Source organism: Orbicella faveolata, unplaced genomic scaffold, assembly GCF_042242905.1.
Source record: "Orbicella faveolata isolate gen_17 unplaced genomic scaffold, um_ofav_v1 contig_1, whole genome shotgun sequence".
Lineage (NCBI taxonomy): Eukaryota > Metazoa > Cnidaria > Anthozoa > Scleractinia > Merulinidae > Orbicella > Orbicella faveolata.
Window position 1 is genome coordinate 33,738,832 of NW_028301536.1, and position 27,318 is coordinate 33,766,149.

General features: G+C 38.1%; 1 protein-coding gene across 3 annotated transcripts; it reads left to right on the forward strand.

Moving 5' to 3' along the window:
* The first annotated feature begins 1,790 nt into the window (after nt 1-1,790).
* On the forward strand, nt 1,791-26,905 carry LOC110056567 (uncharacterized). Of its 3 annotated transcripts, none has more exons than XM_089273389.1 (35): nt 1,791-2,070; nt 2,165-2,287; nt 4,408-4,452; nt 4,549-4,611; nt 4,805-4,825; nt 5,426-5,511; nt 6,695-6,796; nt 9,196-9,281; nt 9,718-9,790; nt 10,734-10,761; nt 11,198-11,272; nt 11,510-11,602; nt 12,082-12,148; nt 12,825-12,946; nt 13,653-13,844; nt 14,472-14,811; nt 15,398-15,534; nt 16,033-16,086; nt 16,211-16,264; nt 16,482-16,544; nt 16,870-16,917; nt 17,385-17,402; nt 17,832-17,855; nt 18,239-18,268; nt 19,086-19,289; nt 19,888-20,082; nt 20,531-20,779; nt 21,396-21,452; nt 21,716-21,862; nt 22,198-22,434; nt 23,156-23,360; nt 23,549-23,771; nt 24,394-24,795; nt 25,362-25,483; nt 26,230-26,905. In XM_089273389.1, exons 1-35 carry the CDS (start codon nt 1,930-1,932, stop codon nt 26,520-26,522), a joined length of 4,419 nt encoding a protein of 1,472 aa, XP_089129515.1. In that variant the 5' UTR covers nt 1,791-1,929; the 3' UTR covers nt 26,523-26,905. The 3 variants fall into 3 exon arrangements, with proteins under 3 accessions (XP_089129515.1, XP_089129508.1, XP_089129518.1); XM_089273382.1 differs by having other exon boundaries at nt 14,472-14,810; nt 15,388-15,534; XM_089273392.1 differs by lacking the exons at nt 1,791-2,070; nt 2,165-2,287; nt 4,408-4,452; ... (2 more) ...; nt 5,426-5,511; nt 6,695-6,796 and adding an exon at nt 8,359-8,537 and having other exon boundaries at nt 14,472-14,810; nt 15,388-15,534.
* Nucleotides 26,906-27,318: the final 413 nt, after the last annotated feature.

Sequence of the window (27,318 nt, forward strand, 5' to 3'; positions counted from 1 at the left end):
GATAACAAAACAAACCACGCTATCCGCTGGATAGTGATTTATCAGGCCCCAGTTGTTCTAAGGCTGGATAACGCTATCCACCGGATAAATCACTATCCAGTCAATAAGTGCTAACCGACAACTAAACCACGCTATCTGCTGGATAGTGATTTATTCGGTGTATATATATCTTATTAGATGTTTTGGTGTGTAGTATCGCTGTATATTTTTACGAGTTGTGTCGTATTTTGACGAGCCCGAATTAGCGAAGGGCGAGTCAAAATACAAACAACGAGTAAAAATGTAAAGGGATACTACATACCAAAACATCTAATAAAAGATTTATTATCCAACTGCTGTAGTCAATAAATTTATCAATGAAAGATGGAGAGTGTGACAATTTTGCGTGCGCGCGCCAACTTGTACGGTAAACAGTTTTCTACTGTACAACTAACTGTACAATATCGCTGTATATTTGTACTGTTATTTGGACAGTATTCGCTGCAGTTGGATAGTAAATAGCGTTATCCAGCTTTCGAACAACCCAGGCCTGGTCTTAATTATAAATATGTACGGTTGCCCGGTCTCGTCCCTCCCCTCTTCAATCGTCACCATTCTACTCGTTATACTCGCCTAACTCGTTAAGTCGTTAACTCGCCTAACATCGTTCCTATATGCAATTTCGAGGAGCCACGAGTGTTCATATATGGTCAGCTATTTTTTTAATTTCCTACGTTGTAGACCTGTTCATTATACGCAGATTTTGATTGCAGCCCAAATCAGATGACGGTTAAGGAGCTGGAAAATGGGACCCTTGTATTCGCGCCTCGGGCATGCACAACAAGCGGGCTTATACAAAAAAATTGAGAGATGGATTGATTTGTATTTAGTGGGTTTATTTCTGTTTTCTTTTTCAAATTTTCACGACTTTCGTCCAAAATAGCTGAAAATAATTGAACATCACTTTTGAACTGGCGCGCGGAAACAAAAAAATAGTGGTGAACAATAAAGACAATAGAGTGTTTATGTCTCGGAACTATCGGACTGCTAGTAACCCCTTGAAAATTTGACGTAGTGCTTTTTTTCGTTTTTCCTTTTGAAGCCGAAACCAATTGGCACGTTAGCTGAGAAATGAAAGTAAGTTGGACAAAGACGCTGAAGTAAAGAGGATCAACATTTTGGCTTGGCCTGGGTAGTGTTAGCTGTTCATGAGGAAGACTTGTTAAGGCTTGCAAATTGTTACGAGGATGAAAATCGTGTTTTAATTCCTGTTTAGCCTGTTCCATTTTAGATTTTTCATTGTTGCTTCTTCTTTTCTTGCGCCTCCTAGTTTATGTTTTTAAGGCCAGGTGCAAATACGCATGAACAATGCTTCAAGGTCTTCAGGCAATGACCACGGGTGCTTACCATTTGTCAGAATAAACCGGTTGGGATGACCGTTGTGTAATGGTAAGGGTTTTTCCAAAATTAGCAAACCAACCGAACGAGATGACGCTTACCACTTGCAATTCGATTTCTCGTAATTGTTTTCGGCTGATGAGAGATTGGAAACTGGAAAATTTACCAAATGGTAAGGAAATTTCCGCCGTTCCGTTCCGAACGGAAAAAGAGGACTGCCTCTAGAGGTAGTCTACAATTTCCGAACGGATTTTCCGGAAAAGTACTGTTCCATTTGACTTTCAACCGAAATTTCCGGATTTTTTCTGTCAAATGGTAAGCACCCCACTTCTCGCTCTTTTCCCGCCATACACACAAAGGATGATGGGTAGTATTTCCCTACCCGTCCCTCGACAGGAGAATTAGTGGCATATTTGAGATTTCATAAACAGTTTATATAGCAACCCAAGCTCATCTCCATATTATAAACTCTGTCTTTTTACGCTGCTAGCTTTGAGAACCTGAGCGAAAATATCGCTTAAGTCATGGGCTAGTTACTTTAAAAAAGAAAAAATGTTGGAAGTGGAGGATTTTTCTGAGCGTGGAGATGCTCCGGCTCTGGCTATCATTCAAGACAACGCGAGAAAGAAGGCCGTGAGGCAGGTTGTCGAAACACAAGAGGAGCTTACTCGAATTCATGAGCGCGTAACGAGAGTAAGTTAACCCGCTTTTACGGGCCGTTTTTTTCTCTTTCTGTCCTTGTTGGATCCTTTCTTCTTTTTTTTTTATTTTTTGATGTCTTCCGCAGACCATAGACGCGTACGAACTAAGTGAAAAACTGTCCGGACATCAACTCGACGAGAAAGAAGTTGAACGAATCGCCGAGGATTTTATCAGGGAGCAAGCGACTTTGGAATTTGTAGACGATACGGTGAGTGAGATCGCTTCGTGTACCATGCCAGGTCACCGTAATGTAAAGAACGATTTTAGCTTTTTAATCTCTGATTACAAACCTGGCTCGAATCGTAAGCTTGCCTTCAATGCCAAGCCGTCATTTTGTTTTCTTTGTGTGTGGCCTCTTGGGAGTCAAAAGGCGTCTATATAAATTGCCCTGTCATATTTTGGTGCTCTTGTCTTTTGTTTTAGAATTAATGTTCGTAACTAGACATTCTCTGTCTTTTTGTTGTATTTTTCTAAACCGTTTAAAGGAAGAGGTTTATAATTATAATAGCTACTTCTGATCAACTGACCTTCGCGGCCCGGTTCGAGATATTTGAGTATGATCTTCGAAAGAGTTCATGAATAGACAGAGTTCGAAAATTATGTACATCAGTTCTGTTGTTTTGATCAATTTTGGTCGTCTTTCCGGCCTTATTTTTCCTGATATTTTGAAAACTATTTATATGTTGGTTTTCCTGTTATGCCAAGGCCCTTGTAGAAACTATCTTGAACTCGTATATAAAAAAGGCTTTAGCGTGGACCATGTAAGCTTACAACAAAGACCTGTTGAGAAAGACCGGTATGAAAAGCACTCAAGAGTAACCAGGGAAGAAAATGTCACGGAAGTACAAAACATATGTTTGGTCATCGAGGGGTACTCAGATATAATCGGTCATCACTTAAAGTGCAAATGCTCATTTTAAATCATTCTATATCTTTAGCTCTGTGTCTGTGTGTTACTGAAATTTATTTTGTTGGGGTGTACTATACTCGTTGAATCTTATACATCTTTGGAATCAAGATTTTCAAGAGTATTTTGGGGGTTTATATACCTTATACTTTCGGTTGGGTTAGGAGTGGGGGTGTGAAAGTGCTTTTTCATGTGCACCTGCTCTCTCCATTTTTCCTGAGCCTTTATTATCCCTGGGCTTCAGAGACAGTCAGACACCAATTTGTGCCATTTCATTCGATGGAGTGAGACGCCCTTTATTTACAGCTGTATTGAGGGTCTTCTTCTTTGTTTTGTGTTTATCAATTGGTAACACAACATTCAGAGATGCCAACGTAAAAAAAAAATTGAAAAAAAGATTACCCAGGAGATCCCAATTTCACCATTTGTCTCTCCCTCTCACTGCTAGTTAGCTTACGTCTGCACATCATGCAAGGCATGGGTATTACTACACAGCATGTGTACGCTAGGGTTGAAACTGACGAAATCAACTACGCTATCAAGTGCACAGCTACCTTATTGTGCAGTTCCAGAAAATATCCATACCTCCCCCACAGAAGGGATCTTTTCTAAGACCTCCCCACTCCTCTGGAAATTCCAGTTAAGCTTCACACATTTCTTTAAATTTTTTGGTGTTTGAGAATCTCCCACTCCTCAAGAAATTCCAATCCCTTTTGTGGGGGGAGTATGGATATTTTCTGGAACTGCACATTACAGTGTGTCAAGGATGCTAATTGTGTTGTTGTGACCATTTTGTTACAAAAAAATACCAAAAGAAGTTTTTATGTTTACTTACTGTTTGCCATGTACATGTATTATAAAGATAATTATGGTTAATAAATATGACTTGGTTTTGTGTTTTATTTAAGGCAAATTCCAATGAAATCTGTGAACGAATAATTTTTGTTCATTTAGAAAGGAAGTTGATGTCAGCATTTTTTGTTGAGCCATTTGAATCACCCAAGAAACCATTTTAAAGCTTTAATTATCTGTTTGATACATGTTTCTCAGCGGTTTGTTTTGCCCGTTTTAACGGATAGCTGTTGGTGTATGTTTTCCCATGTGAGGTCACAGTTGTTTGGTAAAATGTGCGGCTACTCCCAGTTTTCTTTTTGGATTCCAACTGCCCTTTCTAAGATCTTCTTTTTCTACTTGCATGTAGTCCTACTTTGGGCAATAGACCTTTGTTTTTAGTAGGCACCATTCTTAAGGCTTTCTGTTCACATCTATGTTGTGGCAAGGTATCAAAGGCAAAGGACCAAGGCATATTTAATTTGTGTAATGGCTTACATAAATTGAAAAGCATGTAGATACACTGCTCATATTGATCTGACTTGTGATATGTGATGATAAAAGCAAATCTTTTTCTGTGTCTTTTGTAGACTCAGCTGCTCATAATTTTATCAGACCCTGTTGCTAAACGAAAGGTAAGATTTATCCGTGTAATTGGATAGTTATTGTCCTAAGATTTCATCATAATAACCAAATCTATTAATATATTGTTGCTGTAAATTTTTTTTTAGTATCAACAACAGGTTGCAGTTTTCATTGTTGGATTTGAAAATCTTTGTGGACGAAGGGCAAGGGTAAGTGTTATTACCATTTCTTGAGTATTACTTCACTTAACTGTGTGACTGGTTCCTGTGTGTTGTTGCTTACCCCCCTGACTGTCTTGTGAAAGAATGAGAGAATGAGAGTGAATAATGCAGTACCTCAACATAATAATAAATAATTAGCTTCAATTTTTCTGATCTGAATGAAATATTCTATTTCCTTCAGCTTTTAGCCCAGTTGCAAGAGGTAAGCAAGCAAAATAGTATTTATAATTATTAAAATATTAACTATTAGTCTTATAATCAATTTCATATAAAATTATTTTATTTAAAAAATTAAATTCTTGAGGTAGACCTATAAAAATTAGAAATGGAAATTTGCAGAGTGGTCAAAGAGACTGCATGAGTGCTAGGCCATTTTGAAATGGGCTGGCAAGCAGCAATTTTGCAGCTTATGCTAAAATTATTTGCTGCCTACTTTACACTGGAATACTCTTATCCTGACTATAACTAACAAATCCATCTCTGGTCTTCCTCGTCTACTACTTCTGAATCTGTTATCCTAAATGCCACTACAAAGCATTTTGGCCAGGCTGGGTATTGGCTGTGCAGTTGTTTTTTGGAAAATGTTAATGAAAATGTTATATTAAACATTCTATTTTTCCAGAGGAGGAGGGGAGGATGAAAGCCATATAATATCTGGCATGTTAAGTCTTTTTTCTGCAGTCAGCAGATATGAAAAATTAAAGTATATTTTGTGTGAATTAACAAAAAAGAGTTATTACTTTTTCAAGTTGTTAATATATTTAGTAGTCAATGCAATAGATAATGTATCCTTCTCTTTCAGTTTTTTGTACAAAATGGGAGAAATGAAGATCAGTTTGATGTAGAGCCACCAGAATTTGACATTGAAGATGTTGGTGCTCAAGTCAGGTAAACATGAATCATTCAATTGACATTCACAGGGTTGTAGCTCAGAAAATAGTCTCCTGGCTAAGATTTTCATTAGGCTGGTCACCATTTTTTGCGGGAGACCTGGAACAAAATTTTTGTCCCCAATCTTTGGCAACGCCTTGAATGTGCGGATACCAAGCTTTGTGTTTACAAGATGGCAGACGCAGTACACGGAAAGAGAACACGCTAAACATGTGATTACAACAAGATTTTATGTCAATTACTTTACTTGGTACGGTGGCACTGATACTCTAGGTAGTCAAGAATTTATTCCAAACTTTTGATTTAGGCGGTTCAATATGCCCGTCCAGATATCAAATGATTGTATGTGCATAGCCTAAAAACCTTTTACCAAGTGATGACCCTCCAAAATCCAGTCGGCCATTGCCTCTTTCTCAGCCAGCAAATTTAACCGGCAGGCAATGCTTAGGAACAACCCTGTATTCATGACCATGTGTGAATATTGTTGTGGTTTGAGACTATTGGAGTTATTTTCATTATGCATACATTCACGAAACAATAGGATACTTTATTTAACATGGAGTTATGCTTACCTAATCAGCTAGTTTACAGGTAATCTAGACCCTAGTATATTCTAAAATTAAAAACTAAAAATGTACAATAATTGATCGTATAAAACTATAAATGCAGAGAACTAAAAATTTAGAGAGTCAAATTACAATAAATTCTGATATCAGTCAAACTTAAGCGATCAAATTTTGTTGTTCACTTCATTAGTGCCTACTTTAGTTCTTGTATCATTTGTTAGCTCGTTCCATTTCTTTGCGGCAAAATATCTCCATTAGTTGTGTTAATTTTCATAAGGTGGTAAGATTTTTTAATTGCAGATGGAGCTTTGTCTGATATACAATTGTTTATTGTCAATAGCATGTCTTGGATTCTTCAAGTTTCCTTGGAATGGGAGTCTGATTCTTTGCAAGAGATCTTGATAAGATGCACTTTTTTCTTTGAAGGTGTACCTCAAAGGTCTTTTGTTGACTCTTCCTTCTTTTTCCACAGACAGGTGCCAGACTTGGTTACAATTAGTTAAAATATGGCAGTATAAAAGTGCAGTGTGGCGTTTCCTTAGTTTTAGTGGTAAAATATCCTTCAGTTTGAATTGTATAAGCTTAATCAAGTTGACTTGCTGTTTGTATTTCAGAGATGCCCTGGACAAAGCAGAAAAAGCAACACAGCGACTGGCCACAGTCTCAAAAGATGTCATCAAAGCTTTAGAGATAGTGAATCCTAAAGAAACCAAAAAGTAAGTTAATAAACATGAATGACTCAGTAATGTAACTTATTGGGGTTACTGGGACATGTATGTGTAGATCATGCCTAGTTTTAGATCATCCTGCCATAGGCAGTGGTACAAACTGCTTGGTCTTAAAATTGAACGCACATACATGTAACCTTTGAAATAAATGGTCTAAACAGACCTTTAGATAAGTGAAAATGTACATGTACCAGGAAATTAAGTAGTAGATTGTATGGCTGGTCAAGATGATGTCAAGAACAAAAGAATGTCTGGTTTTATGTTGACCATCTTAACATGCCTTTTAGCTCTTAACCTCTAGTTCTTAAAGGGACACAGTCAGCTTTGGGGCCACGCTGACCTAGACACTAGTTTTCTCACTTTGAAAAGAGTTCACCTTAACCTGAAATCAAAGATACGTGTCAAGTACATCTAGAAATCCGAGGGTGAAGAGTGCTTTGCTTTACTTTCAATCGTTTACTGAAAAACCTGTTTTTTAGTGTGCTCTTGCTCATCCTATGATAACATTTCATCAAATTTGGTTAAAAACAGTATGGATTGCATCTCCGTGATATGCAAATTAGCTATGAAATGTGCATGTGCGCCAGCTGACTGTGTCCCTTTAACAATGATGTTTATTTTGGAAAATACAATGTACCTTGTCTTGGTCATTTTCTGGCAAATTAAGTAAGGGCAGTTTTCTGTGAAGAGTTTTGTTGTGACAAGCTTAACTTTGTATGATGATCTCAGTGACAATGTATATTTAAGGTCACTTAGTTTTCTCCAGAGTTTTATGCTTACCTTGACTGTCTTCAAGACAAAATAGTAAACTTAGTATGTGAATATGTAACTGCCCTGAGTTGAGAGAACTGTACTTACAAGTCTAACAGGTACCGGTATGCTAGAATAGCCCATTTCTGAGTTGCCTTAAGCCTCCCTATCAAAGTGAGGCCTGGTGCTCAACCACTTATATGAAAATGAGTTTAATTTGCATGTGAATGAAAACTCATTTTCATATGAAAGGTTGTGCACCAAGACTCGCTTTGAGAAAGAGGCTAAAGGTAATTTGGAAATGGCCTATTCGAGTTTCATCAAACTCTGTGTACTTACATAGACATTTGGAAAACTGAATTATGGCCAGTCAGAGTCTCTGGATCTGGAATGAAAATGTTTGATTACTAATTCATGTATACTGCCTTCTAAATAGAATTGAATAATTAGAAAATTTACTCAAAAGGCAAGCTTTTTTGTCAATAACCCAACTGGGGTTTTGGAAGGCTTACTTATATGTACTCCTAATAATGTAAAATTGAAGGATAAGAATATTTTCTCAAAAGGCTAGCTTTTTTAGCAATAATTCTAATTATATTGAGGTTTTGAAAAGCTTTTATTGACAATATTGTCATTTAAATAAACTCTAAACTGTCATTAGCTTTGGTCCATTGAAAGTGTTTGGCATGCATATCATCAATGCTCATTAATTGGTTTCTTTGTGAGTCTCTCAAGGAGCTGCCTCAATAGTCATATGACTATTGTTCATATGCTAAAAAATGTTAATACTGTTGCTAGGCATTTTGAAGAGAGGGCTTAGATTTCAGTTAAACATAACCCCCTGCAGCAACAGGTCAACACACGAGACAGTCACTTTTGTCTGTGGTGTTGAGTTTCACTTGAAGTGATCAATCCAGTTGGGCAAAGGAAATCAATGTACTCTTGAAACTCAAAGGATATTAAACACATCTGGCAATGGGTTGGTTTCTAGTGTTAACTTGTAGTTACTCAGTTGTAATACCTAGTTGAGTCATCACTTCATCGTTTTGTTTGTTCACTAATTAACAATAACTTTAGTGTTTGGTCAAGTAGCAAATCGTGTATATTGCTCAGAGTTACTATCAATGTAAGCTTGCTGTGGTTTCTTTTCAGTGAATTGGTTGATCTCAGCTGACAAATTTTGTACTTTCTGTTTTTTGAATTGTTATAAAGCACTCTTAAAAGAAAGTACAGAAGTCTTGAACTTTTATTTGTGTATTAACATATTCGTTATGAAAACTGTGAGTGTTAATCCATTTGCAGTGATATGCATTTTAATTAATTTTGTTCCACATGAGAAAGAACAGACGTTTCTAAGCCCAGTTACTTTTCAACATTTATTGGTTACTAGTTATTTAAATAGAGCCAGCCATATCTCTTTTAAGCCACATGTAAGTACTTTGGCTCTGCATCTGGATTTAATAAGTCTTTAACATATGCTTTGTTTAGATCTATGTTGTATTTTTATATATCTAGACATGTACATTACGTGTCATTTATCATGACCACAATTTAAGAATTATCTTGTTTCTTAGTTTATACTTTTAAGTAAGATAATATCTGTTGAGATTGAAGAGCCATTATTTTTCTTTTGTTAGAGGGAAAAAGAAACTTGAAAAAGCTCTTCAACAGGCACAGCAAGATATCATGTCTCTCACTGAAAAACTGATCAGAGTACAAAATGGTAAGTCAATGAATGGTTGGTTAGAACTTTTGTGAAAGAAAATTGTAAAAGTCTCTATCCAGCAGATACAAATATATGAAAAATATGGTTTCATTATTGATACCTGGTTGTAAATCTTGTGAAACAGCCAAGTTAAGTACATGTTATTGTAAACATCCTGACTTTTAATCATTCAATTTAGCAGAGAGAGTAGAGTCTGCAGTCATCTTTATCTGAACTATTAGTAATTGGACACTGCACTTGCAAAATCAACATGAATGCACCTGGAAGGTGGTCTTTATTAACATGCATCCCCTTGTAATTTTGCTTGATGACTAAAACATGCATATTTGCCTAGTGTCTTATTTGTATATTATATATTTATATATATTGTTAGTAGTGGTTCTATGTTGCATGTTGATTGTGAACTAATGTTTTTGGAATCAATTTGTTGTAGATCTTGAGGACAGTGAGGGTAAGATGTCCCAGATGTACAAGTCCATGGAGATGAAACAAGTGGAAGTTGAAAGGTATTTGCTATATAACTGGCTGGAGTGGATTTGGATTTGATTTCTCTTAGGAGGAATTTTGCAAAATATTCACTACATGTATCTAGTTAAAATAAACTGTTATTATCACTTCTTTGGGCTTTGTGGCGCATTTTGCGGACTAAACTGAAGAATTTGGCAGGCTAAAATTTATTTTGGCCCGCTGAAATAAATCAATGAAAAGTGAGGATCAAACAATCAAACCATGTGAGCAGGCAATCAAAATCGAGAAACCATTACCACAATTAGTTGTCCGTTTATTTCAAGAGAAGCTTCTGATGTAAATACCGCGTGTAGTAGCTCTATGGCCGGTAGTGAAGTACACCTGTACATGTAAGTTTGCAGCTTCAAGCCAAACATGCTCAGTTCAATCAAGTATGCCAAACTGTCAGTTTAGCAATTGCACAATTAATTCAATGCTTACAAATAAGCTTTATTGATCTTTCCTTTCTTCTACAATTTTTGAAAACTCAGATGGCAAGATTTGGTAATTTCTAGCCAGCTTCGCTTGATGTGTTGTATATTTTCATTCAGGGAAAATAAAAGCCTTTCAACTTGTAAACCCTCTCGGGATTGTTCAGACTGTTTTTATTATTGTCATTTTAGTTTTTATTTTCTCAATGCCCTTGAAGGTGATAATAATAGTAATAGAGTTTATGTTCTTTAGCATAAATATGTTTTGGGCCCTTCTCAGAGCTCATTTAAACCCTTTCTTAGCGGCTCGGGCTTAAATGAGTCTGAGTCAGGCCCAAAACATATTTATGCCTGCGGACAAAACTCTATTGCTTTATTATATGTAGATGAAACATGTTTATGTTCCATAGACCAGGAAAAGTGTTGAATGCTCTTATCAAAGTAATAATTTATTATAATTATTATGACTACTTGCTGAATAGTCACATGTTATTTCAATCATCTTTTAAAGGCTCAAAGTTCAAGCAGACAATGCAAAGGTAAGTGATGTTGTTCATGCTCAATATTTTATTTAATCCATGCCACTGATATAGTAGTAGTAACTTCACTTTCTATTAAGTTCATTGAATCATTCCTCAGCACCTCTGGCTTGACAAGGGGTATAGATACTTCACTGGTGTGATTTATTATTATTTCCTTAATTTAAATATATCTGTTTATATGGTCAACTACCATAATTATTAAAATAAATTCATGTAAATAAATGGCTTTCTCAGAGTTGTGATTTCCCTAATTGCCTTTCCAACGATTGAACTCTTTGGTTTACAAGACACTATTTTGGTGTCCCTTTTGGGCATTATTAAACTAAAACAAAAAACTCTCCTAAACAGTGGTAACTGTTTCCTGGTATGTAGTACAGCACTCTGAAATAAACTAATCACATGATACTTATTTTATTTGTTATTGTCCATGTAGAAAGCTGCAGACTCAGTAAAAGAACTGAAATCTGAACTTGCTGTAAAGGAGAACGATCTTCAAAGAGCCAACAAGGTAATCTCTATATATATTAGTAATATTTCAGATGAGGATGATCAGTGATATATTTGTTTGTTGTTTACATAAAATGTAGGTCCTGATTTCTTCAACCTCCTATTAGCATGCTTTAAATGTTTTGTTTTTTAAATTACAGTTTGAGATACAGCTACATGTAGCTGGAGTATCCTGTTTGCGTGCTTTGTTGTGCTCTATGTTATAATTAGACTCTAATTTTTCTCAACTTTTTTCTAGTCAATCCAAGAACTGGAACTAAGTGTGGCTCATTTGGAAGATAAACAAGAGAGAGACTTTGAAAGACATAAGAAAATACGAGAAGAGAACGAGGTACAGTACTAATTTTCTTGTACAACAAAAACGCTATTTTGAACACATCCATAATATTTTGAACAAAGATTTTCAGAATAGCCTTTCAACTCAAAGCAAGGATCTCTTTTATGCTGTAAGAATTTTTTTCTGTCATTATCTTCACTGGCCTACATATAATTTCCACAATAAGTTCTTCTTTGGGAAAGTAAAGAGGTTTATTGGGCTGCAACAAAACTCAAGGTGTCGAGGTTGTCAAGGTGAAATCTGTGTTAACTGGATTTCCTGTTGTGGGCCTGTGATTTCACTTATGCGTCTTAGAAACTTTCTTTTGCAACCTTTAAAAACATACATGTACATTTTACACTGCACTGAAGCTTACTTACATGTAGTCTACTTACACATTTCTTTATCTGAATTCTATTATGCATGCATTCATAAAAATTAAAGTAAATTGTGATAATTCTTAGGTGCAAGTATTTTCATTCATTCCTGTGTAGAAATCAAAGCATATGTATGAGGAAAAAATCCGAGATCAACAGCAGTATATAGCAGATGTGAGAACAGGTGCAGTTGAGTGTATAAATAATTTTAACAAGACTGCAGTATAAAATAATGTACTTTTTTATTACATTTCATACCATGCCATGGAAAATACAGCTAATCAGAATGCAGGAAAGCCGTTGTATATTCAGTGGTATTCCATCATGTACTGCGTGTATGTCGCATTTATTATGTTGGCCACTGTATTTTCTATGGCATGGTATAAAATAGTAATGCAACTCTCTCTTATTCCACTTGTCACTTGTATTTTCTACTCTTTCTACTCGCCTAAAGGCTCGTGTGTATACCACTTGAAAGTGTTGCATTACTACATGTAGTATGTACTTGAATGACCGTACATTGTAGTTTAGTCAGTTTTAGGGTGCAGATGGACTTAAGTGTTAAACATGTAGATGTATGTTGTTGTTTAAATTTGGTTTTGGTTTCAAACTTTCAGACCAGTTTCATTTTATTTTCCTAGAGGTTTTAGGGTATGATAATAGATTATGATAATAAATTCATTGCTGCATGTTATAATTTGTCTGTTAACAGTTAGGTGACATCTTGATGTGTATGTGAACATATACTTGTACGTGCATTTGTACTGTATATATTAAGAGTTTGTAAAAGGCTGGGTACCTGTAACTAACCAATGAAAGATAAACGAGATCTGGATTTTTGTTGCTGTTCATTACTGTAGAGCTAAAGCAGCATTATGATGAACAAGTCAAGGAAATGATGGGCAAGCATCATAGAGAATTGAGCCAGATTCAGGAAGAACACAAGGTGGAATTGAACAGGATGCAGAAGGCACTAGATGTGGTAAGCGTCAGTATCGAGACCAACAGACTTCTGCAATGGGCCTGGAAAAAGGAGAAGCAGGAGGGAAGGGGAGGGAAGGGACGGGACTTGTGGGAAGTTTCAAATAAAATTATTAAGGGTTGAGGTGATTTTACTTCTGTTTAGGGGTGAATTATTGTGATTTGGGTGTTTAGAATTTACATTGGTGTGGGATTTTGGGTTCTCTTTTTCTTTTCTTTGTGGTTTATATTTTCTTTTTTTGTGTGTGTTTGTATGGTTGTGTCCAACCAAAACTAGCATTTCGATCATTTGTGAACTGACAACCTTGGTTTTTTTTTTTACTTAATGGTTAGTTCAGGTTGCCCATACTCTTGTTTTTCAAAAATGTATCTATATGTAATCTAGTAAGTAATTTAAAGGGTAATAGAAAGAATGTTTTTGTTGCTCTTGTTGTCCTGTGTCACATGACTTAGTCATGTTCACACTTGATAAAAATATCTTTTACGAATTAGCTTTGTTTTAGATTTGCTTTCTTGTGGATTTGAAAAGGAGTTTGAGCCACATCAGCAGAGCAAGTCTCATGTACTTATACAATTTACTGGTCCCATTTGGAATTTCCAATAACCACCTCTCTCATGCTTTATTGTAGTCTCTTCCCCTCCTCAGAGTAAATCACTCTTATCGTTTTTTATGGCAAGGCCAATTCTCTCTTTCAATCACTTTGCAGGCAAGAAGAAAAAGCGAGGAGCTTAAGAGTGAACTGTCAGATTCTAGCAAGCGTAACTCCATAGCAACTGATTCTGGAAGTAAGCGAAGCAGTCTTTTCTCACCTGAGAGTGATGGCGGGGAATCACCCAGGAAGCTATCCCTCAAGTCTTCTGCTCAGGCTGTAAGATTCATGAACAAGAGCAAACAGCAGGTAAGACTTGGCTAAAGTATTTTTGATTTTGTTGTATATTTTAAGGGTTTGTCTCAGTGACGTTTCCACGTGAAATGTTGCCAATAGTGCAGCCAATGACCGGCAGATGCAAGTTGATCTAGAATGTTATGCCAGTTCCAGTAAATTTATAGTGCAGGGCAGCACTTTCATTTTGATTCAGAACTAGTTAGACAAAAAATATGATTACTCTAGTGTAATGCACTGATGAGGGAATATACTACAAGTATTCCACAGAGTAGTGTATCAAGTTACAAGAAAGGATCAATTGCAGTAGTGCTGTATATCATAGACATGTATTGTTCCACTAAATATGTCGTCGATGTAATATTTTTGGAATGGATGATGCCTTACCCTGATTCATTTTGTTGTTACAGTTGGAGGGGTGCGTGGAGAAAGGCCCTAAGTGTTTTTTGATCTCATGTCAAGTTCTCCCTTTCTGTACAAGGAAGTGAAAAGCAATTTGTTAGGAGAATTTTGCAGTCTATCAGATGTCACTTAGGGTCTTTTTCCATGCACCCCTTCAGTTAGTAATTCCTAATAACATCCGTATTACTCTCATAAGTACGTAAAATAGTACAATATTTATAGTGCCTTTCCAATTCACAGAGTGATGCAGGTTCAGGCTCAGATCAGAGTGACAGTTCTTCAACTCCATTAAACAAATCCACCACACCGACTCAAACATCACCAGCTGTTGAGATTACTCAAGATAAGTCCAGTGAGAGTTCTTCAAGGAAGTCTTCTCTTTCCCGCAAGGATTCCAAATCTGACAAGAGGAAGAGCAGCATGAAGGAGAAAAACGCTGGAGGAACACCAGAAAAGTCTATAAAATCCAAGCCTCCTGATGAACCTCAAGCTGTCATTGAGCCAGCTGAGAAAACAAGGACAACAGAGGACAGTTCACAAAAGAAACAAAGTGTTACAAAAGAAACAACAGATAACCAAGGTAAATGGAGGAGTTTGTGCCTCTGATTGTATAGAGTGGGAATTTTTTACAAGGCATTTGTGGGACAGGATTACAAATACATTTATTGTATTAAAGAAGTGCAATATCATAGTTTCATAGAGCAGTTTTCACTTTAGTGTTGAGAAGTATTTAGGTTTGCATTACTTCGCTACATTGTTAGCTTAAAAAATCTTGTGCCACTTTTTCTTCCAGTCACAAATGAAACCAATCGTGAGGTGCAAGTACACATTTTCCTTCTCTTTGACACTCAATTAGTCAAATGAAAACCACTCTACAAAACTCCATTGAAAACCGCCCAAATGTGTGCAAAAAAACTCCAGCTACATCTGCGTAAATTAAGGCTAAGTGAATTTCGTTTTCCTCAGTATGTTATAAAGCTCTTCCTTTTGGACTGACACAAAGAATTTATACAAGCATGTGGGTAACTCGTGTTTGTGTCCAGAATATATCATGTGGGCTATATTGTTCAGTTACACCTGTACATCATCACCAATCTACACGTACTCATGAATGCCTAAAATAAGGTGTTTGATTCTTTTCTCTACAATGCATGTGGGCACAACAGCTGTTGAGATGGTAGACATGGCCACCCAGAGTGAGACTGAAGACTTGAGTGACATTGAGAGTAATGCCCAGCAGAATTCTAGGAAACCGTCTTTTCTGCAAGTTGTTCCGGAGGAAGAAGACGAGGACGATGAATTGGTAAATTGAGCATTTCCTCTTTTCCATCCACACTGTAAATCCGAGAATACTTTTTAGCCAGTTACACAAACCAGAGCTATACAGTTTTTGTTTTTACATGAGTGTGACTGTAGAATCACAGAATTCACATTAGAAGCTACTACTGATTTGCATCAACTTGTTGTGCGGAACTTGTGACATGTACACGGCCTACATGTAGTTCCCAGAAGTCTACTAAACTTAGAAACCATCATGTAAGAGAATACAACTTTTGGCAGAAGGTTGAGGGTTCAACTTATGTTGGGAAAATGTAGGAAAAAAATCTTCCCAGACGTGTGCACCATTGAATGATACACACGTTGTGTGTTTCTTGGAAACTGAGTATGCAACTGTATTGTCACTGTTTGAAAATCACCAGTAACCAAGTTTTAAAACTCGTCAAGGAGCGGGATGTAGATTTTCTGAAATTAAACTGTATCATGACACGTCTAATGTTCCTTGTGTCCGTTTACTTCGTAGGAATCACTTTCTAAAGAACATCTTATGCAGAAACTAGAAGATTACAAGGTTACGGTGTGTAGTTCTTTGTGTACAATGCTTGCCAGGTTGACTTGGAATTTGTAATGGTGAATGTCATGAAGAACAGTGATGTTCAAGTTCTTTGTGCCTCAATGTCTGAGCTTACTTTGTGTTTTAGGCGCAAGAGAGACAGAAGAAGCTGGAGTTAGAACTTGCAGAATTGAAAAACAAGGCATGTGAACAATTTGCTTTGGTTTGTTTATTGCACTTCAACGCTAATAATACGTTCAAGTTGCTATTTTCAGTAGCAATTTACGTACGTGAACGAATTCGTTCATCAAGGATTTTACAAAGTTATTACTGAAATAAGCCTCGAAATTCGGCAGATTACAAGGCATCTTTGGTGCAGCCAGTTTGAAGATATTTGTTTTTGTTTCTTTTCTTTGTAGTATATGATGAAAACGAATTCCTTGAAAAAGCAAAATGAGGAATTTCAAGACAGTTTCCAAAAGGTAAGAAATAAATATAATGAGCTTTATTTTGTATTACTCGCTCTTAGCGTGCTTTATGTTGTTTTTTAAGTGTTCATTACCAGTATAGGTGTAACAAGCTGCTTTTTCTTGGTGGAAAACCATCTTAAAATTTAGAATTTTCAAAACTCTCGCTTCCTATTTGTCTGTGAAGAAGTTTGTTTTCAAATGTTTTTCCTTCAAAAATCAAGTTCTTAATTCTCCTGACGTGCCAACTGAAAAAACTAAAGAGAAGCTAGATGTTCAACAGCAGGCAGCAGTAAGTGTAGTTGTGAATTGCCTCTCAAGTCTTTTATTTGACCAACAGGAAAAAGAAGTGTTGCTTAGCAGGATAAAAGACGCCGAGCTACTCAAGGTAATTTTGGGTTGTTAATAGATCGTAGTGGCGAGAAGTGATATGCTGGACTGATAGATGTTTTTGGTATCAACACTTTTATTATTCAGTCACAAAGAACTCCCACCTTAGCACCCCACGTTGAAACGACCTCGACACGTTCGTTGTCAAGGCTACTTTTGTGGTGCGACAAAAGCACTCAGCTAGTCATTTTATTAGTTTAGGCACGCCGTTAATTACGACCACTGCTTATATACATATATGACCACAATTTTCAAGCGCTCGTGTTAACGGATTTCCAATGTATTATTTAACAGCGTAGTACCGTAGTCAATTGTACTAAACTTCAAGCAATGTCTTCGTATAGCTTCAAAACGGCGCACAAGTTTAGTTAAATTTTCGTCCAGGCAAACAAATTTAGTCGTCTCGTGATAGTTTGTTCAAATAAAATGTTATTTTAACTAATTTTCTTACTCGTTATTCGCCAGGAACAAGCGGAAAAAGAGGTAAGAATACTGTACATTTTATTTTAGCCAGAGCATTTTTTGTCAGCAGCATTTTAAAATACTTCAATTTCTCTTTGTGTTCTTTTTTTTTTCAATTTAGTAATTATTGGGATTTCAACTTCTGGGTACATTTAAACAATCACCTGCTACGAAGGGAACATATTTGCAATAGTTAGATTATGCTTGTTAAATACTTCATATTGCGTGGTATTTTAATACCTACAAAAGTTCTCGGTCGATACATTTTATCTTTACTACATATTGTGAAGATAGTAAAAAAACTACACTGCGTAAGGAGAAGGTCGGAGTCAACAAATGTGAGAATTCTTTGCGTGTCAAATTCAGTATGGATGTGTCAGAGCAGTAATTTGCAAACCGACCGCGACCATGAAGCGGGCTGTTTACCAAGTGACTCCTTTCTTCTTTCAGGCTGAACAGGCAGTCTTGCAACTGGTGAGTTTTCGTTACAATTTTCTTCCCCAAAATGACCAATATGTTAAGTCTCAATTCATCCTGACGTAGACATGGCAATGTAAATGTTTCTCTTTGTAGCTGGTGTGCTGAATTAATCAATTTCTCCGTGATCTCAAGAAAGACATGCTTAGTCATGACCACCGTCTTCATTGCCTTTTGTAATATATATGGTACATGCAGTGCCGTATACCTACGTTTTGTGTTTCTGGAGTTTGCGTTTTTTGATGCTAGTGGCAAGTTTCTTTTTGGTCGAATTTTGATTTGATAACGCCGTTTTGTGCTTATTTAAACTAACCGATGACTGGCCAATCAGAGAGTATTTTATATCAACTATTAACAGGTGTAATCACTTTCTCTTGTAGGAAGAATACCTTTCAGAACAGGAGGAAATGGTAAGAATACTTAAGGCCGAGCCAAAAGCCTCAATTTGACAGTCATTTTTATCGATTCATTGCTGGAAAAAATGCGATAGTGCTATAAAAGATTTCATCCGACCTCGCCCTTCTCATCGACGTAGCTACATGCAGGGCTGCCATTAAGTTTTGAGTCACCCATCGCCTTAGTCCTCACACCTGTAACAAACTTGTTACATGTGGGTGGATTTCACCAAGAACAGGTAAGTTCACCCGTTGGCCGTAGCATCAATGGCCAATCAAGCATACTGGCCGTAACAGGTGTTACGGGTTACGGCCCTTAATGACAGCCCTGAGGTCATGTAACAGTCACGCACATCTGGTATTGATCAAATTGTAAAGTAGAAACTGGCGGTTGTGAAAGTACCTAACTGAGCTTAAAGCGCTGTTTCAGTCTCTGTGTCGTAAATTAAAGCACGTTTCGGTCATCAGGCATACAAGTAGTGACTTTGATAGATCGATTTAAATTGTTCAGTAATTCCACCTCACTTTGACACTTGTCTTTCTAAAAAACCAGAAACAAAAAGTAACACTTCATTTTACAAGTTTATTTGGTAGTTTATCAGGAATTTGTACGGTTAATCTTTAATTTCTTTATACATGGTGATAAAATTCATCAGGATTTACAAATACAACGAACATATTCTTACCTATACTAAAACTAATAAAAATAATAATCTTCTAATCTGTCGGAATCCTGGGAACAATACCGTGCCGACGTCAACATTTTACCATGGAGTAGTTGCCTAGTGTATTGGCACGTAATGTATAGTCATGAAATTGATTTTGTTTACAGAAAAAACTAAGGGAGAAGGCTTTACAAGACAAACACGAAGAGCAGACCATGACAGGTTTATCACTGTACGACAGGACTGAAGAGGAGACCATGACAAGCGGCTCATTATTTGACAAGCAAGAGCAGGAAACAATGACAAGTAAATCCTTAGCAAATATGCGTGAGGAACAGACCATGACCTCCATGTCCTTGGGAACCGAACAGGTATGACATCCGAGTTGAGCTTTTCGATACAATGCATCATTTGATCTGGTTAGCAGGCTGTCCCATGACATTTTTGTCAGGTTGCCCCCGAAATTCGCTAGTACTCATGTTTACACTTGGTCTGAGAAACACAGAGAGAGTAATTAGATGATCTTACCCAAAACATATCGAAGTGATCCTGGATAGACTGCTCGATCTGGAGTCAACGCACTAACCACTAGGCCACCGTACACGGTATATCATGCTGCGGGATAGCTTGCGGTGGACTAACATTCCAACCAATGGGAGGAGAGTAGCAATTCTTCTGGCCATAGCGGATAGCGGTTTACGTGGCATGGAGCGGCTAAAATTATTGCTAATATTTCCCCCTGTTTGGGATGCCAGTCCATCGCAGGGTTAACCCCCTCCCCCCTGCATTCTGTCAGATTGCCCCAGCAATTCGCTAGTTCCCATTTAAGTGCACCTTGGTGGACAGAACTGTGACCGCGACTAAGGTTTGAACCCGAACAGCTAGATTATTAGTTCAGCGCTATAATCATTAGAGTCTTCGAGTCCCTCGTTTTCTGTTACGTTTACTGATCTGGTCTTGTTTTTTTAGGAGGCCACCAGGCATCATTCAGTTGGAAGCCAGTCGTCCCGTCAATCATCCGCTCATTTGATTGACACTGGAACAGAAGAGCAAGTTGCTGGAAGGGAACTTAGCCCACGTGACAGTGGATTTGACGGGGCTGCTTCAAGCCTTAAATTTGACTCCAGACCAAGCTCGGGCACAGCTAAATTGGAAACGGACGAGGTCAGAGAGACTACTTCCTGTTATACATCGTTTCAAGCTTTAAATCAACGCTTTAAGAGTCGTCCAGGTTTTGACTTGCTTAATACTTTATTAAACATCCATCTGTGTCCTTCTACGTGCATCTACATCTCACACTTAAATAAACTTATTTATTTTTATTTTTTAAGCACAGTATTCCATTGCTAATTCGTCCCTCAGTCTCGTTCGAGTTGTTAGAGTATCGCTTATTCACAAAACCTTTTATTGCTCTGATGGTGACGAGTGATTCAATGTTCGGTCAAGTTCTTCCGCGTTTATGTATGTATAACTCGAGCAGAGAATTGAGCATAACCCTGGATTTAAACTAAAAAGGGTGACGGATATGACGAAAGATGAAAAACTAAAACAAGGTGAAATTACATTACTCTGCTATTGACTGTCTAATAATTTGTTTTCTTTGGTTTGAAAGAATGCTCCTCGTGAATCTAAACCAGCAATGCTGTCTCCTCCCGAGGAGAAAAGGTCTATCATGAGTGCGAGGGCTCGCAGACGGCTCATAAACTCTGCTCTGACTGAGCACCCAGTGGCCCAGGAGACCATGCGCACTTACGAGGCAGTCCTGTTGTTTAGTCGTAACATGGTGCAGTGGCTGGATGCTGAAGGGCTTAGTGAGGAAGCTAATCTGGTCAAGAGCGTAAAGCCTGTCATTCTCAACCAGGTGAATGAGTTTTATATCAATTTTTTTTTTGTATTTTATTAGTTTTCATTGATTTGAGGTTACTTACAATTTTTTTTATAAACACACATAGTTCAGAAACAAACAGACACGGTAACTCATACATTAACATGCACACACACGTCAGTTCCTCTTAACTCTCTTCTACTTTTAGATATGATACTAGTGCAGTGTAGCAAAAATACGAGATTCTATGTCAATCTAATTGTTTTTGTACTTGCCCCGTTTCATATTGTGAGCTTTTAATTTATTATTTGATTTTGCGATCATTGTCTCAAGCTGGTGAATCATTTTAATTTTGGAATTAAATACTTAAATTGAAGGGGGAGATTTGTTCCATCTACAAGAATATAAATACATATTGATTTTATAGTAACTTGCGAAAGTTATATTTTCCATCATCAATCTTCCCCTCCCCCCTCCGCTGCCCCAAAACCCTTTCGGGCAGGCCTGGGTTGTTCAAAAGTTGAATAATGCTATCCACCGGATGAATCCCTATCCAGTGGATAGCATGGTTTGTTTTGTTAACACTTTCATTGCATAGAGATTTATAAACTCTTGAAATAGCTAATCACGTGGTGTTGTATTATATTCCCAGGAGGACACCATGCAAATAATAGAAAGTATGCCGGAGATCCGTAACAGTATTTCCGAGGTGAGTGAAAAGCTTAATAGTTGGTAGCTCTTTCTTGTTCCGTAGAGTTCTCTTGCTTGGCAAATTGACATTGATAGGAGAATCGTAGGGAAAAATTAATTACAGCTGTGTTGGTGTGCACTTTCTTAATGTAAAGTCACCATTTTGAGCTTTAAGCTGGTGAAATCGAAAACTCTTCAACTCCTTCTATGTGTATTTATTAGTTTATTGAACTTGGTTATCGATTTTTTTTTTGATCAATTTATTATTGTTTTTAAAATCAGATTCTGAATCAGCTGGGCACTGTTCTGTCCGGTCAGCACCTCTCCCAGTCCATTGCTGTTGAAACAAAGAGTGTAGGACTGATTACCGCTGAGGAATCCGTACAGGAGCCAACTATTCGCCCAGAGTGGCGGCCAAAAAGCCTAAAGGTAGATCTTCCTTTGCATGCTGTTGTAGAATAACTGTACTTGATTTTTATTGCATTAGTAAAACGCCTGAAAAATATGGTCGCTTCATTGTGGGAAAGGACCACATATTTTAAAGTGTGATATATCGGCTAAATTAACTATTTAGCAGTTGTTAAAACTGTTTTGATGCGTTCTTTCACCATCTCGCGTTTTAAACTGAGTTGATAAACCACATAGATGAGTGGTGAATTAAGGTTTTGCAATTTAAATTATTGCTTCGTTTGTAAACTGCAATTTTGTTCTCCAAGTGTGTTGCCTGAGTTCGTTCTCTTTTCAACTGCGTGCATCTATTGTAGAAGGAGGATTTGCCAGATATATCAGCCATGGAATCCAACTATGTCAAATTGCTGAAGGAATACAACGACCTGGCTGAAGGCTACGAGCGTCTGCAACAACATCTGGACGAGGAAACAAAGTTCCATCAAGAACAAACCAGTCAGAATGTAGCAGTGATGACAGACATGCAGGACACCATAACACAGCTGAGAAATCAACTGGCAGAGCTCAGGAACACACGCTCCGCTTCATCTGGGGTATACATTACTGAAATTTAACTTGCTATCTACATGTATAATAAGACTTTATCGACTGAAAATAACTACAAGCCAACCGTCAGATTAAGGATACCGGACCTTTGGCCAGTTGGGTCCAGTCGTTATTGTAGGCTGTCACTTTCCGCGCGTTTCACCGGTTACATTCTTTCCTGCTCTTCCTACTGGCTACATTTTCTCCCGTGCTTTTCAGCATTGAAATGTTTTTCCGCGCTTTTCACTGGTTTCATGTTTTCCCGCGCTTTCGATCGTTTACTCCTTACAGGTTGCATGTTTTCCCGCACTCTCTACTGCTTACTTGTTTTGCAACAGCGGGGCCTGCAAAGGGATATACCCATCACTGCGAGACTAAGAGGTCAAGACAAAAGGGGGAGGGGGGGCGACGAAATATATACATTGTTAGATAAAAGTCACAATAAAAAGCCTAAAATCATAAGGAAAATTACATTATTCTTATCTAACACTCTGTATTAATTAGCTATTCCCGCCCTTTCCACCGGTCAAATGTTTTTGCTTCGAGTTGTTATTGGAAAATCGGTCGTAGCGACAGGCTATGCTATAGCCTTATTTTATTACTTGAAAGCTGTCTCTCTTTTTTAATGTTTTATGTTTACTTCATGTTAGTTACTTCCTAAATTCACCTCTTACACACAAACTTGTCTCTTACAATAACTTAACATTTGAATTTCCTCTTTCGTAACAGCGTACAAGTTCTTCCATCATGTTCACGCGACTCGATGCAGAGCGGAACGGCAAGATCCTAAAGCGCGCTGTTAACGAAGCTCGATTGTCTGAAAACAGTTTCTCGGTGATCATAGAACACATGGATGACTATGTTAGTTTACCGTCCAAACGACTGGCACACATCGTCAGACGGTACAGCCACCATCGAGCCATGAAAGATATCGGTAAGTTGTGTGTGGTGCAGGAATTGGGTCATATATCAAGCACGAAAGACCGTGCTTGACCACATTTCCAAACACCGAGAAGAGAGTTGAAAATTCGACGCGCAGCATTTCTGAATGCGATTAAACATTTCTCGTATAATTTCAATTTTTGCACTTATTTTTGACCCTGAATGCATTCCTCTTTTTAGAACAAAGCTTGAAACAAAGTCGCAGTCTTGACGAAGGCGTGTTTTCCACCTTGGATAAGATGGAATCGCTGCAGAACAAACGCGCTCAGTGGTGGGGTGATAAAATGGACAGATATGCCAGCGACAGAGAACGGCTCGCACAACAGTTGACATCTTGCTTTGAAAACCTGGAACAAGAGACAGGAATCTTCCTCATCAAACCTGTATACTCACTGAAAGGAAGGTAAGATAATATTTGTAAGGCAATTGATTATTCTGTTTCTATTTCTCTATTCTTGCGCGGACGGAAAGACCTTCGTGTCTGATATCATTGCTTTTGTGTAAACTAAATCTAACTGATTGCAAGGCTGTCAGTTTGGCAGACCGCCAGAGAGGTACTTATTTGGTCCATATTTAAACTGACAGAGCTAGTCGCCAAGGTCAGGGCTACAATGTAGGGGAATAATTATGATTTAAGCCCTGGTGCACCCTTACAAAGACTGTCTCTGCTAGATGAAATATAGCTTGGGTCAGTAAATGCTACTTTGCCCTTTTACCTTCGCGTCAGCCTTGTGTTCAACTTGATTTAGTTTAGACCTTAAAATGTAGATCATATAAGCATGCACTTATTTATAATGGACATGCACGTAAAAATCAGAGATCCGGCAGTAAAAGGACCAAGAGAATCAGGTTGTTTTCTTTGTGTGGCACTTTGCATTGAAAAGTGTTACTGTCGTTAACTGGTGAGCCATGTTCTCTTAAGCATACTATCGTTTCACTTACGTTTAAACACATACGCACTATGTATGTACTATGTATGTGAAGTGGAGTGAAACGATTTACGATGAAAGTTCTTTTTAAAACAGACCTGAAGAAAACACTGGTTACGTTATCGCGCAGAAGCATAAGCCATCCCCAGCACCTCCTAAACCCAGCGGCCCCGCGACCCCTGCACCCACACCATGGCTGCAGTTTGGCAGCAAGGCACCAATATCAGCAGGGCTCTACCGTGACCTTACACAAAGCTCCCTCGCCAGGGCCGCCTCTTCAATCCCTGCAATGGGTCAGCTTGAAGATGGCACGATGAAGATGAGAGTGACACAGCCCATGGATAGAGATGGCCTTATAAGCTCGTCGGTGGGTGTGGCGTGGCAGGCGTCTAAATCTCAAGTGTTGGGTACGCCATCATCAGCTGCGGTACAACTGAATACTCCCAGGATTCTGGAGCTCGACGTTAATCGCATGATGTTTGGTCAGACAGATGTCAGGTACATTGTAATCACTTTTATCCAAACGCCAAGAGCAACCTTCATTTGGCTTCTCTCGATTCACTGTTGAGGAACAGTGTTACGAAACGAATCCAGTGAACGTGGACGAAATGCTGGAATTTCGTGTAATTGAGAGGTCAATTGACGGTTAAACCTTGAAATGATCAACGTTAGAAATCAAGATTTGTTACGCGGTAGCCTAAACCTTGTTATTAGCCACCAAAACCTTATGAATACCACGCCTCATTTTATTTTTCCGGAAATGGCAACATTGCACGTAGTTTCGTAACTTTGGGCTGGAAATCACATCTGGGCCTAAACTTGTGAAAAATACCGATTACTGAATTAATGCAATCGCATTATATGAATTTAAAGTTCAGTTATCGGCTAACGATCGGCTCAAGACTAATAAACTTTGCCGTGTCTCTATAGACCTGCCATTGATAAGGCGCCTCAAGCCAGGTTTAAGTTGGCGGCTGTCATAATTATGGTAGACAGCTCTCGCTAAAAAAATAAGCAATGGTAGACTCGTTGATTTAATTTCACCGTTTCTTCTTTTTTTCCAGTAAGAACATTGTTCCTGTGGATGACGCCGGAGAAATGACAGGCTCCGCTGTAAGAAGTTATGTTACAGTAGAACGACCTTCAGGAGGCAAGCAAATCCGAAAAGCCAAGCAACATACTCCGGGTAAGCCATTCGGAAGTCCAATCCAAGCGTACAAAGTCTAACAATGCTGTGAACAATTATTAGTCATGGGGCTCATGGTCATGGGGCTCTCTTGAATATTAATTAAATCGGAAAGGGCATAATCTTTGCAGTGTCTCATCCAAATCACTGTGAAATATTTCCTGAGACGATCTTATACAGTGTCATAATTTCGTAGTAAAACCCTAACAAGGTTATAAGGGAACGCCTTTTGAACAGGGCATGGGACGTGATATGTGCATTTTTAAGTAAAACGTTTTGAATGAGATGAATACCAATGATAACTTGGAGTCAGAATGATATTAGTAATAGTAATTGGACCGAGTGGAGTACAATTACTTGAAAAAGTGTAAGAGTTTGGCATTGGATAATTATATGGCTAGCCATATAATTATTCATTGGAGCACAATTCAGGGAGTAATCGCAAGGCTGATTTGAAATTGCGAGCACGGTTACTCGCTGAATTGTACGACACGAGGTCCAGTAAATCGTATCTATAATGACAGTCTTTTGACAACTTGTTTTGAACGAAAAAATCAGTAGCGCTCTCCATAAGCTTAAACAGTAGGTATCCAATTTCAGGTAGCCAATTTCAAAAAGTTGTAACTGAATACCCACGTGATCGCGCGTCGATTACGCGATAAATAGGCGCGCTGAGAACCAATCACAATCGAGAATTTTTTTAATAGATACGATTCATGATGCAAGTTGTTATTCTCTCTGTGCAGCCCCTTACAGCCACTCTCCACCCAACACAGCTCAGGATGCTACGACCTCCCGTCCCTACAGCGGTTCTCTGTTAACACACTACTCTCCCCTCCCTCCTATACACATGCCTAAGTTACGTCAGGAGTCCCGATCAGACAAATCACGTGACAGTGACACGGTGACGCTTTCAGAAGCTGGGACTCCTTTGGCTGGGACAAAGTTTGAAGACGCAAGACCAAGTACACAGGGGACGGTTAATGGACACGATACACATACACGACTTGTATCGCCTGAGATCTTACCTGTTAGATAGCGAAGTCTTGTTGGTTATGTACGGTGTACAAAGTGTAAATAGTTGTAAATAAGAGAGAAATTTAACTTGAAAGTGAAACAAGGACAGTGAGTATGAAATACAGTTAGCTAGCGAATTTAATGAACCGAGTTTTGAAAACTTGTTTCTAAGAAATAAAGGTTTTCTTTTTACATAAAGGCTGTTATTTCTCGTACATGTGACTGTATGTTAAACGCCATGAAAAAGGAGCCGTGAATGAGGCGGTTTTCTTAGAAAAACTGCCTGATTCGAGAAATGTTTTTTTGTGTACCATAGAAGCGGTTGAATATCAGTTGTGTTCCGTTCAATAGAGTTGAAGTTGAAGTTGAAGGCGAGACACCACCAGTATTCAAGGATCAACAAGACGACCTCTCTCACCTCTCCCTTTCCTTTCGTGTTTCCCGTTCCATGAACATTGTGTAAGAACGGATTTCTCTTTGTTATGCAATTTTATTGTGCTAAATGAAGGGTAGTTTAGTGTGCCTGAACGTAGGATCAAATACGAGCAAACGTTTTCGTTTCCGAAACTCGAGGCGAAAAGTAAACTTTCGTTCGGCCTACTTATAATTAACTGCTGCTAAGCTCCTTGTTTAACTTGTATACCCAACCAAAGCTCTTGGGAAGTATTGTAGCTTCTTGAGGCAACGAGCAGCCGTAGAGAGTGATATATTTTCCTTTCGCACTTTCCCTCGCGTCACTAGCACGGGGTTAAGAGGGGCTGCTGTCTGGAACTTATAATTCGTGACAGTGAGAGAAAGTCGATAAGCTATGCATGGCA

Bases quoted from the DNA above. Each gene is read 5' to 3' on its own strand.
- LOC110056567 (XM_089273382.1), top strand. From the start codon at position 1,930: ATGTTGGAAGTGGAGGATTTTTCTGAGCGTGGAGATGCTCCGGCTCTG. The intron at 11,273-11,509 runs GTAATCTCTATA...ACTTTTTTCTAG, and splicing joins ATCTTCAAAGAGCCAACAAG to TCAATCCAAGAACTGGAACT. The intron at 21,863-22,197 runs GTAGATCTTCCT...CATCTATTGTAG, and splicing joins GGCGGCCAAAAAGCCTAAAG to AAGGAGGATTTGCCAGATAT.